Here is a 13,096-nt window from a genome sequence, read left to right on the forward strand (position 1 = left end):
TGCATGCATGCATCCATCTCTCGCCCGACCTTTTCCCAAATATTAATAACTAGTGCAAGGCGCGCGCCATTGCGCGCGTAGACAGGTGCAGAGAAGATCTAGAATATGAAGTAATAAGCAGCTGCTGGTTTCATAAGCAGCATGGTTTACTTTGCATTTAGAGTCACAGAGTCTAATTGGGAATGAATGTGAACAAGCCAGATAAGGTGGGTCTGTATGTTTTGAGGTCATGGTTATCATGGCCATTACACAAAAATAGTAACACAGGGTACAACAGATTGAAGCAATATACTTAGTTTTCTGACGCAGAGAAAATAGACAGGATTTGAGCAGAAGTATTTTAAAGCGTACACAGTACTGAGAAGGTCTAAAAGTCCATAAACATGTTGCCAAATTCTGTCCTCGAGGTGGCCTTATCTATAGATACATAGGTTTGACATGTCGAGGTGGCCTCAGTTGTTTGGTTATGTGAATTTATACCTGTATAAAGTCATAATATTAGGAAGCAAGCATATGTTTGCAAAATTTACTGATAGAAATTCATAGTAAAAACTGGAGGCTCAATATTCCCTGGAGGAGAAAGAATCCAGTACAGATGTAGGCGATGCTAAACTGATTCAAATATGAAATGAGAAAAAACAAATAGTATAATATAAATTAGTTAGAACTTATTTTTAAAGAGTCCCTTGTGGAGTTAGCAAATCCAACACAAATCTAGGCAGTGCCAACCTGATTAGAAGGCCTTAGATCGTAGGAAAAGAAGAGTAGACAGGAAACCTTTAAAAATTTTAGAGGCCTAAAAAAGATAGCAATCATGATTTGATCAAAATGTTGGAGTATCAAGGTACCAAAGTAGATGTATAATGATAGAGCAATTGGATCCATAGTGCATTTGGTAAATTGAATAATAAATAAGTACTCGCACCGTCATACATGAGGTAGAATGTTTGTTGTACTTATATTTTTTTTGTAGATGTAACCACAAACATGTATGATAGGAGGGGTTCCATTTGGATTAGAGTAGAACTGTTTTGTATGGAGTAATTAATTCTGTGAACTAAAGAAGCAAATTCTTAACTTCATTCATAAATCATGAAATGGTGGTCTAAAAAGTGAACTTACTTTTTTCCCCGATAGGCTGATGATAACCTTCATTTCAGAAAAAGATACATTAAAAGGGCAAGAACTGGATGTATGAGATGCTAAAATGATCGGAGAGGTTTTTAACCTTTGTTTATCCTTTCAGTGGCCAATCAAATATGCTCATATTTAGAAGGCATAATATTACTTGTAGGTCTAGTATTACCTAGACAAACCTTTGATATTTGACATCACTAATGGCTAAAACATCTGAGTAACAAATTAGAGTCGTGGAATGTGGAATATTACCCAAACATAAACACATTTTTTTTCCAGAGTCCATCATAGACGACTGAAACACAAGGCTGATGATTTGAATGCTACAGCTAGCATCTTGTTGACTTATTTCTAATGGAATACCATATGTCCATGGAAAGTATATATAAGGCGCTGGGCTACATGGCCATGCACAACATATATAATTATTTAACTTGAGGATTTAACAATTAATATTTAGTCTTAGAGTTTAGCAATCAGCTACTTTCTTCTAGTCCACCACACATCTAAGTATAGGCTAGCAAACATGTAGATGGCCATGGATTTCGGCAACAAGAATGGGCATTATTAAATGGGTTAGTGGTACATCAGGCAAACATAAAGATTTTGTTTTCACAATTTTCCATATTTATAACTGTGATTTACACTTTTGTTGGAGAACCTAGACATGAGCTGCAGCAAAAATGTACCTTCACATTCACAATTTGTCTGGAACTTTTAGATGGTTCGAGACTTTGATCTAAACAGCAATGCAACAATAATCTTCCAATTGGCCAAAATCAAATGGAACAAGGGCTAAATGGTACAAAACCTAATCATCACAAAATGTATGGAAATGACACATGTAAATCTCTATAATGAATTATGGTAAAAAAAATGAGATTTCCATAGTTGCGTGGATTGGCAGATAACACGCCTGCATTTAGTTATGAGCTTGATGTATCTTCATGTGCTTTACTATCCAGTTCCTACAGAAACAGAAACTACCAATTCACACAGGGCTCTAGGCACAATGTTATCTAGAAGTAACACTGAATTATGGAACTTGAATTTATCATGGAGGTATTATAGACAGGAAAATGGCGTCACAACAATGCAAAAAAAAAACAGGAGCTTTAGATGACCAAGCGATTACCTAAGTACTCATCCAGATTCTAATTTTTTTCTTCCTTTTCATAGGAGGCCAACCTCACTGTAGCAGCAGCTCATTATTGGGTCACCCTTGTAAGCTGCAAGCTATCACTTTGACCTGTATGTTCATGTAGATGATATAAAATGTAGCAGGTGTAGGAAAACTGAACACATAGTTCTAAGTAGGAAGATAGTATTAGTAAACTAAAGCTAACAACAAAACAGGACAGTATGAATGTTCTTTTGATGTAACTGTGAGTACACTCGAGTTGGTGTTAATGGAAACTTTGAAAGTTTCCGAAACAAAAAACATGACAGAATCTATTCCAAATTAATTTGAAGTGGGGTAGTTTAAAGGTTTTGCAATGCCCTTGGTCTCTGAGGTAGCAAATGGTCACTAAATCACAAAAAAAACTCACTTTTCATCATCATTAAGTTTAAGAATGACATGAGACTGAATTCTCGTATGTACACTATGCATTAAAAAATACTCACCACAAACGAGGCATGAAGCATGTCACTAACCTATAACCTATGTCCCCTGTGCTTCTTACTCTTCACCTAATACATAGGAACAAAGGCATGGCCACTATCGTCAGCATTGTGCAGGCTAATGTCTATGCTTCTTTTTGTCAGACACCTTAGAGATGACTGAATATGGTCAAAATGAGGCTTTGGTCCCCAGAAAAAAGACGCAACTTGTGCAGGCTAATGTCGATGCTTCTTTTTGTCAGACAACTTAGAGATGACTGAATGTGATCAAAATGAGGCTTTGTTCCCCAGAAAAAAGCAGAAATTGATCTTGCAGGAAAACTAAAAAGAACAACAATCAATTAGCCCTAATGAATTATACGAAAACTAAATGCATAGAACCAGCTAAAAATACAAGGCGCTTAGTAATCCAGTGCAGATCTTGTTGACAAAATTAAGCAGACAACCACATGTCCATTCGATTGACGTAAAGACAATGCAATAAGAAAATGCAGATACATTCCAAAAAAATAAAATACACTCACAGCGAGCAACAAATCACTATATTTGTTAGAAAAAATCTATAGTTATGCTATGTGAATTTGTAGGAAATGCTCTTTCTCAAGTTTAACTTTTTTAGCAAAGATGAAATCACAATCTTAGCATTTAGAGAATGATTGCTCCTTGTTTACCTCTCATCGCTTGATAGCCAGTTTTGAGGGCTACAGCCATTTCCCCCATGCATGAGGCTCATACCAGTCCATCTTCATGACCATTCTGGATTAAGTCTAAGAGCTAGATAAGAGAGAGCACACAACATTTTCTATAGAACAAAGTTCCAATTAGACCATTATAAAATTTTACCAATCAATTTAGGTTGAAGATAGCATAGTAATGAACAGATCTTTCAAACTCACAGGAATTTGTCTATAACATATAGTTCAGACTATGAACTAAAGCGTAGGTAATACAAAGAAGCCATTAGAGTGCACAACAATATATGGTATGCATTATGTGGTTACGGTATTTTTTAAAGTTGGATAAAGAGCACTCAATGTTGTGTGCCTACAAATATTCTTGTACCTAAAAAATCTAGATCTATGACAACATTGTTTAGCTTCAAAAGACCACCATGATATACATGCCGAATAATGAATATAGAATCTAGAATAGGAAACTAAAAGGGGAAAAAAGCATTACGTGAAGGATAGGGATAAAGAGATTACGACTAGCATGCACAAATCCATTTCTGCAACATTAGAAGCCTCATCGTCTGTAATGGTGACTCGTCTCAAAATTCAGTAATTAGCTGTAACAGTGATAGATGTATAAGACGTCAGGCATCAATTTAAAATAGTGCAAATGTGGGTATCCTAATTCTCAATCAAGTGCACACAAATCCCAGAACAACTGCATTGAAAATGAGTTTTTATGCTCTAAATAGGAACAAAATCAGCCGGTACGCAAGGGTATCAACGTAGAGGTCAACCTCAATGCTATAGACATATACTATCAGAAGAAAAATAGGCAATACGATAATTACCAAGAAGCACGTCTACTTGGTGGATATGCTCATAAAATTGTCCAAATGAATGTCGCCTTCCAATTCTAAGAAACAACATGCACAGAATCAGCAGCACAGCAGGTTGATAATTTGTGGATGATATAAGCCCATTATCTGGGATCTTCTCCATGAATCAGACAACACTCTAGCACTATGGGCTACATGTATATGAAATCAGAGAAAATATGTATTTCTATATTATCTTTAGATCAAAGAAATCTCGTCTAATTTCTACAGGTGTGCTATGTACATGTATCAAATCAAATCAGAGAAAGGTAGGGCTAGAGAAATTATGACCTTGCAATTAGCCCTAATGAATTATATCAAACTATATGCATGGAATCTTTAAAAAATAAACAGCCAACTACTTTTCCCTTATCCAGATTAAGGAGTGCAATAAAAAATGCCGATATGTCAAAAAAATACTCACAGCGCACCAAGTCAAATGAAGTAACTAGCTATGTGTGAACTAAGAACTCATCTATTTAAGTATTATAGTTAATTACACCTATTAAAAATATCCATGGATTCAAAATGGTATGCACATCATGAAACTTGTAGCCAAATATCGCATATGTACCTTGATCCTCATAAAAGTAAGGGCACCACCATTATTGTTTTGAACATTTTTAATAAAGATCAGAATGCACGGTAATGGAGAGCAACTCTGTGTTTGTCCCCTGCCATTGAGAAAGTAAGGAGAGCAGGTTTGACATGAGCTTCTATTGGTACACCTCATTTTCATCTTCAAACTTTGGCTGGAACAGCCAACCTCATAGTTCTGCAGAGAGGGATTAAAAATCCCTAAAAGGCCGAGTTGAAATTGACCTCTACCAAACCCGAACTAAAAGGGCCAAAATTTGTTACCTTCAATGTTTTCAAAGGAGGCAAGGGGGACTGTGATAGTCATTTTCTGGACAGAGAGCCCGACAACTTTTGCTGCGTCACCACAGATGCTTATAATGAGCATGCAAAAGCATGCTTCAACTATCAGCAACAGAAAACAACAAACACAAGCAATCAGTGGATTCCAAAATCATCAGTCGACATTTGTTGGTCGTGAAGAATACTTACATTTAGTAATTCCCAACTGTCGAGCACGCATGGCTTCAAGATATAAGCAAAAAACGTCAGAACTGAATCATCTTTGATTGCTGAGCATAGTCTGCGCAACAAAAGAAAGCAATGAATTAATTTCAGGTGTTGCCATTTTGTAGCTCACAGAATAACTGAGCATCATACAACATAGAAGAATGGATCGGTAAGGTTTCGAAGGAGCATGTTAGGCGTAAAACCAACTGATGATGTGCTTACTAAAAATTCAAGGAAGCATCACGATAATAATAATAATTCTCCTAGGCCTCAATTGAAATGGTGTGTCTAGGTAATATATAATAATAATACCTCAGTTGAAAATAAAAATATCAGCACATGGGGGAAAGAGAAAAACACACAGTAAGCTTGCAATATAGTTAGTGGACACAGTACATACAAAATTCATTTGGGAACGAGGACTAATTTGGATACATTGGGCAATTTACTTTATACGTACGATTTCGTCTGTTTTTTGGTTTGTAGTTTGATTTTATTTGTAGCTATGATTGGGGCTATAGTACTGACTATGCATAGCAACATGTGCAAAGGCATCTACAACTAGGAACTGAACCCAAGGGAAATACCTACAAGCAGTATTGGAGCAGGGACACTTGGAAAACTAGAACTGGTCCTGCAAACCTAGAAGATGCAACAATAGAAATGGCATCAATATTCATAAATAGAAGTACAGTTAATAACTTTCAGTTGTATGTAACAAGATTTTGTATGTAAGGAGTAAAGAAGAGGAATGAAATGAGGAATGTACATTACCAACTACAAACAACAAGAAGAGGAGACAACATAATGAGTAAGAGGTCTTCAAACCTAAAACATTGTAGTCCACTCTTTATTCACACTGGAAACAAACCTAAGTTTAGATGAACTTCTGAACCAAGAAAACAATGACCTTTGTTGTATCCCACCTGAGCTGGAAGAACAGCAGTGCACATAATTGTACTCAAAAGTCAAAGAGAAAAGAGAAGCAAAAACGATCACAGACAAGCAAAGTGTTTGACAATATAATCTTTGGGAATAGGGCCAGTGCTCAGAAACAACAGTTCGTAATTTGACATCAGAAGCAACGGTCAAAGACAATGATCACAAGCCTATAATGAACAAGAACATATTTACCACTTCACAGGCAGTAAGCACAATCTTAGACTGCACAATTATGTGATTATTGACATCATAAACAATGATCATAAGCACGTCTGACTGGAAAACCAAAGTCGATGACCAAAGTAGAGAATGGATGAAATCATGACAAGCAACACCATACGAAGCTAACTTCAATGGCAAGCTGTCTGACCTAATAAGCAAAGCGAGTAGGCAATAAATACTACTATCTCTCACTAACTGGGATCACACAACTAGAAAAAAGCTGCTACCATGGCTACAGCCAAGGGGTGGCCAAACCCATCGGCTTTGTACAAAGAGATGCCCAAAATAGAATAAACATTGCTCATGATCATTGCCTCAGCCATGAATATAGCACATAGATGTAAAAGGAAGAACAACCATAGCTCATGAGCATTTCCTCAGTTATGCCAAAAAAAGGAAGAGATGTAAACTATGCAAGGATAGGCCATGACCATCGCATCAAACAGTAAACAGAATATTTATCATTATATGTATCATCACAGCACCAGCCCATTCCCTCAAATTAGATTGTAACAAGACAAAAAGCATGTACTCATCACTGCAGGTGACCAACATCCAAACAATAAACTAGAAATCATTAGGCATGCATAGTAACAAATCAAACAAATATCATTAACATGGTCACGTGCTCAGATGTATGGCGCAATAACTGCCTGCTCTCAAGATCCAGTCGAACCGAGCATGCCACACCCTACAGAACACCAAAACAACCATAGTATTAACCATATAGATTGCTAAGAGGAAAGGGGAAGAAAAGATTCACCCCCTCCAAATCTCACATCCTGAGAGAATTCTTGGAAGGGAGCAATGTCATCACACTTGGAGGGGATGAGGAATTTACGCCTGAGATTGCCGGAACTGCTACAAACGTGCCAAAAAGATAAGGACAGCTAGCTAGGGTTTCATCCAACACAGGCAAATAATTCATCTGCACATAGATCGTTGTCCATAGGGAAGGGGAGGCAGCCTCTGCGAGCATTGGGAGAAGGAGATCCCGAGGTTAGAAGAGAGGGAAGGAAGGACCAAACCGAGAGGAGGGTACAACGGAGGAGCAGCGGAGTAGCCGGGACCAGGCCGCGTCGGTGGGGAGGGAGGGGCACCCACCGGCGACACCTGCTATTGCCACACCGTCCTCGAGGGAGGCGACTGCAGGCACCGGGGTCGACGTAGGGCCCGTGGCTGCGGCCGGCGGCAGCCACCTGGCGAGAGTTGCCGTGGAGGAGGAGGAAGATGGCCACCACTGCGCCGAGGGCGACCGCCGTCGTGCCGAGGGCCAGGCACCGACGCTGCCGCCCGCATCGGGAGAGCCTAGGAGAGAGGGAGAGGGGAAGCGGAGAGGACGGATAGGGACGCGGCGGAGATATTCGGAGAAGGGTTTTTTTTTTTTGCTGACCACCGTGGATAGAGCAGGCGAACTCACAGTGCGTAATTTTTTTCTCTGCAAGACCGTACAGGAGACGTGGGCACGCTGGTTTGCCGCCGAGCTCAGACGTCTTAATAAGGGCCTGTTTAGATTGGGAACGAAAAATTTTTGGGTGTCACATCGGATGTGTCGGAAGGATGTCGGGAGGGGTTTTTAGAAACTAATAAAAAAACAAATTACATAGCTCGTCAGGAAACTGCAAGACAAATTTATTAAGCATAATTAATCTATCATTAGCATATGTGGGTTACTGTAGCACTTAAGGCTAATCATGGAGTAACTAGGCTTAAAAGATTCGTCTCGCGATTCTTAACTAAACTGTGTAATTAGTTTATTTTTTTATCTACATTTAATATTCCATGTATGTGTCCAAAGATTCGATGGGATGGATGAAAAAATTTTGGGTAGGAAACTAAACAGGGCCTAAGAGTAAAAGCTAATCCGTGTTTGCTTTAGAGAGTACTAGTAATTACTCCCTCCGTTCCAAATTATAAGTCATTCCAAGAATCTTGGAGAGTCGAAGCATTTTTAAGTTTAACCAAAAATATAGAGAGAAATATAAAAATTTATGTCATAAAATAGGTATACTATGAAAATATAGCTAACAAAGAATCTAATGATACTTGGTTGATACCAAAAATGTTATTATTTTACTATATAAATTTGGTCAAACTTGAAAAACTTTGACTCTCAAGATTCTTTGAATGACTTATAATTTAGGATGGAGTGAGCAGTAATTAAGCTAGCCCTGCTGCCCTGGATCCATTTTCTGTCAGCAGAGCAGAGCTCTGGCAAGATATACAGATGAGATATATACGTATCCGATCCTCTGCGCAGCGCAGCAGTGAGCTGGATATGCCGGCCCGGCTCATCAGTACACGTCACTCACTCCTCATCAGTCCTCATTCGTACCAGTCGTAAATTTGTTGCATGCACGCATGTCGTTTGTGTGTTCGCTCTCTTGCAGCTATCGCTACCTCTGGCACGCATGCACTGCCATCGGCCGCCCGGCCGGTTCAGCACCCACAGCTCTAGTGAGCTCTAAGGAATGGTCGATCATCGTGTAATCACTTGGGCCTTGTTTAGTTACCTCGAAATCCAAAAATTTTTCAAGATTCCCTATCATATCGAATCTTACGGCACATACATGAAGCATTAAATATAGATAAAAATAAAACTAATCACACAGTTTGACTGTAAATCACGAGACGAATCTTTTGACCCTACTTAGTCTATAATTAGATAATATTTACCACAAACAAACGAAAGTACTATAATAGCGAAATCCAATTTTTTTTTACATCTAAACAAGGCCTTGGACACATGCATATTACTACTATATACGAGCTTGTACGTGCTGCACCGTCAGAGATTCGCGGAGCACAGGCTATAAAACGCGCGCGTCGGTCGTGTTAATGGAGTGCGTGCAGGTGCAGCCGTGTGCTCTGCTGCAACTGCAGTGCATTCCTCATCGTCGTCATCATTCCCACGGCTAAATTATAAGAGACTAATCTCTCAAAATATCATTTCATATGCGTTATTTCATTCTGCCTCTACTAATAGCGGTTTCCATAGACCTACCAACAGGGGCAGCAGCTGCCTAGATCTCTTCTAAAAGTGATGTTTGACAGTCTCTGAAAAAACTTAACACAATAGTGAATCTCTCTCTCTCTCTCTCTATATATATGGTAAATTTTTCCTACTCCCAAGGAGTAGTTACTCTCTACTCATAATCACACGCAAATACACCTGGGGAGCCTTTCCATGTTAGTTAGCGGGTTAAAAGAATGGCACCGGATCTGGTGCAAACTCATCTCCCGTGTAAACTGTGCAAACTCTAATCTGGACCGCAGGATGTTGATCCAATGGGGCGCATGAGAGAGGTGGAAGGAGGGATTTGTAAAAGTGTGATTAAGAGCGGGCGGTTAAGTGCAAAATTACTCAATCTCTCCACGCCCCTTGGATCAACATCCTATGGTCCAAATTAGAGTTTGCACAGTTTGCACGGGAGATGAGTTTCCACCAGATCCGTTGCCACAAAGAATACACCCGTTAATTTAATCCAATACTACTATATAATAAACGTCCACAAAAATCAGAATAAGAAGCCACACACCCGGTGCCTCTCGCAGTCGCCGCCGCCTCCTCTTCCCTTCTCATCTCTTCCACCGGTCGGAGCTATGAGTGCCTGGCCGCGCGCGAGCCCACCGGAGTCCAAGCTCCGTCCCTGCCGGGTAGCTCTATACCGAAGTTCGTACGCCATCTCTCCCCGGCAGCCGAGATCTCCTGTGCGCTTGTCTCTACCTAACTGCTCAGGCCTTGTTTAGTTCCGAAAAGTGAAAAGTTTTCGGTACTGTAGCACTTTCGTTTGTTTGTGACAAATATTATCCAATCATGGACTAACTGGGATTAAAAGATTCGTCTCGTGATTTACAGCTAAACTGTGTAATTAGTTTTTGTTTTCGTCTATATTTAATATTTCATGCATGTGCCACAAGATTCGATGTGACAGAAAATCTTGAAAACTTTTTGGTTTTCATGTGAACTAAACAAGGCCTCAGCTTCGTTGACCACGGGCGCCGACTCCACCGGGCGGCTCGCAGCCAGGCCAGGTGCGCCGCCTCCGCCGAGCGGGTCGCCGCCAGGCCGTGTGCGTTGTATCCGTCGGGCGGGAGCATCCGTCGATGGGATACAAGCCAGATTTAGTATAGTATGCATGCATGCGTCAATAGATCTTGTTGTAGATCGATTTATTTATTCTGTGTTCTTGCAGAGAAGGTTTATTCGTGCCCTGATCCAATGACATATGGATCTATGTTGTCATATAATCAAAGATCCTAATGTGATGTTCATTCACTAGTGCATCCTGATGCGGCGTTCATTCACTAGTGCATTCAATCAAGTGTAGAAAACTTCTGTTGTTTCTATATTGGATTGATTTGTTTGTCCATAATCCTAGTCAATCTCCTGAGTACATGAATATACTGTTTCAAGTACAAAGTGTGCAAATATACTCATTTTTCTAATTGAAGTATGCACCCATACTTTTTTGAGGCAAATATATATGTACTTCATGTTAATTTGTCAAAAAGTTAGTACTCAAGCGTACCGATGAAAGTACAAACTCTATAGATATATGGATATACTCCCAACTGGAGATTGTCATATATGCATGTTTATACTCATAGCATGTATCCAAACATACTATACTTGTCTTATAGTATGTGGACATACTCTAATTTTAAAAGTATGAACGCATACTACGTATATACATATACTTGCCAATGATGGTTTACATAGCATACTATTTTTCTCCTAAAAGCAAGCACTAGTATATGAACATACTCCCAAATATATGTGTCCATACTTTTGGGAAGGATATACGTCCTGCAACTAGCCCCACAAAACAAGGAGGTGCAACAGCCGTTGGCCTAGTTGAACGCCGCATGTAAACAGTCTAAACGGGTAGCATTAGTCGGCCCGTTAACCACATGGACACACAGGATGCTGCGTATACTCTTGGTGGAGTAACTACTCCTGGGTGTATATATATATATATATATATATATATATATATATATATGCTATTCTAAAACCTGGGTGATGAATAATATTCATGGCTCCGGCGGAGCACCGCCCCCTCCGGCGAGGAAAAAAATAGTGTATTTGCTTTATTCATGCGTTTTTATTATTAGATAATAATTGTTCACCAGCGTCAACCAAGAACCAATCTACAGCGCGCACTCATGGCAGTAACTCCACGTCAATCAAGAACCATAAAAATCGCACGTCCAAATTTTATATCTATAAATAGACCCAGAACCCCTTTCTTGCCCATTTGTTTGGCCGGCAGCGGTGGTGTAGATACAATATGCCTCCTGGACGTGACCACGGCGGCTGATCTGATCCTCCCTGCTGCGACGGCCGCGGCGCGACCATCCCTGCACGGACGGCAAGTCGGCAAGGTCATGCATCTCTATGATGTGCATATTGCTTCGTGTCTCATTCTTTCCATTTTTTTTTTTCTGTTTTGATCCTCACTTCGGGTAACTGATCGGCAAGGTCGTCGGCAGCTGGGCTAGGGCGCCGGCGGATCCTCGGTGCTGTGCATTCTGCGCACGTCCTGGGCGAAGCGATTTGCAGTTGACTCCTGGCCAGGTACGTTCGGAGGTATGAATCGGATGTGTGTGTGTGCGCGCTTATACTTTTGTAATGAAAATTCTATTTGAATTGATGGTCCAAACACATGTTGGCATTTTTAAATTTAATCTAGCATGTGTTTCTTTTTGCTAATATACTTGACACCAAATAATTAATCATTCTTGATAATAGCCTATTTATTTCAAAAAAATAGCCTATTTGTTTCTACTTTCTAGTCACGGCTGATATACGAATGATTCTGACTTATGTTGCCGGCCGATCAATCTCTTTAAGAACATGGATGTTCAGATGGCGAAAGGATGAAGTACTCAGAAGATGCTAGATTGCCCAAGACCGTGTTTTGATGATCTCCCCTCGGGAACAGATGAACATCTAGCAGTAGATTGGATTAGCCTATCGTCTTTTTGTGTAAATTGTGATGAATCAAATCTAGTTGCAATGGATTCAAAGATGTTTGTTCATGGAATCATGAATCTGACTCTAATTCGTACCCCATAGATTGCTTGAAGATTTAAAGTCACTAATCATGTTTATGAAAATCAATTAATTACTACTTGAACATCTCTTTAAAGAATTATTACAATGCTAAAATATTTACTACTCGACCAACACATTCAAAGCTGTTTAAAAACAATTTTTTCAGATGCTACGCTAACTTTGTTTTGGTTAGAAAGAGCACGGTCACCTTTATTACCCTTATTACGCATGGAACGGGACAAAATTATTGCCTCCGTAGACTCAAATGATAATAATAGTAATAAAAAATAACTCTACATAGACTCATTTAGAATTATTTATTGAAGCAAATGATGATAATAATTTTACCGCTCGTATTTTATGATGGAATTATTTACAAACCAAAATAATACTTAATCATGATGGACATGCCCATGACTATTTAGCAACAAATTTTACTATACAGGAATCCTAATGTAATCATTTATAGGCACAAA

At 39.4% G+C, this 13,096-nt stretch overlaps 1 protein-coding gene and 1 long non-coding RNA gene across 38 annotated transcripts; one reads left to right on the top strand and one right to left on the bottom strand.

The window, feature by feature from the left end:
- On the bottom strand, positions 112–7,988 carry LOC110434384. Of its 37 annotated transcripts, none has more exons than XR_002451856.1 (10): positions 7,664–7,985; positions 7,339–7,528; positions 5,983–7,250; positions 5,378–5,468; positions 5,171–5,290; positions 4,884–5,084; positions 4,283–4,347; positions 3,432–4,048; positions 2,273–2,386; positions 112–2,105 (listed from the first exon to the last, which is right to left on the bottom strand). It is a non-coding gene; the product is annotated as an uncharacterized LOC110434384 (long non-coding RNA). The 37 variants fall into 37 exon arrangements; XR_002451865.1 differs by having other exon boundaries at positions 5,983–6,037; positions 6,170–6,223; positions 6,306–7,985; XR_002451868.1 differs by having other exon boundaries at positions 5,987–6,037; positions 6,170–6,223; positions 6,306–7,984.
- Positions 11,729–12,627, top strand: LOC110434837. The gene is made up of 3 exons (XM_021459584.1): positions 11,729–11,947; positions 12,045–12,140; positions 12,417–12,627. Exons 1-3 carry the CDS (start codon positions 11,729–11,731, stop codon positions 12,444–12,446), a joined length of 345 nt encoding a protein of 114 aa, XP_021315259.1. The 3' UTR covers positions 12,447–12,627.

The sequence above is a fragment of the Sorghum bicolor genome, chromosome 4, assembly GCF_000003195.3.
Source record: "Sorghum bicolor cultivar BTx623 chromosome 4, Sorghum_bicolor_NCBIv3, whole genome shotgun sequence".
NCBI lineage: Eukaryota > Viridiplantae > Streptophyta > Magnoliopsida > Poales > Poaceae > Sorghum > Sorghum bicolor.

Bases quoted from the DNA above. Each gene is read 5' to 3' on its own strand.
- LOC110434837 (XM_021459584.1), top strand. From the start codon at position 11,729: ATGGCAGTAACTCCACGTCAATCAAGAACCATAAAAATCGCACGTCCA. The intron at 11,948-12,044 runs GTCATGCATCTC...CTGATCGGCAAG, and splicing joins ACGGACGGCAAGTCGGCAAG to GTCGTCGGCAGCTGGGCTAG. The intron at 12,141-12,416 runs GTACGTTCGGAG...AATCTCTTTAAG, and splicing joins TGCAGTTGACTCCTGGCCAG to AACATGGATGTTCAGATGGC.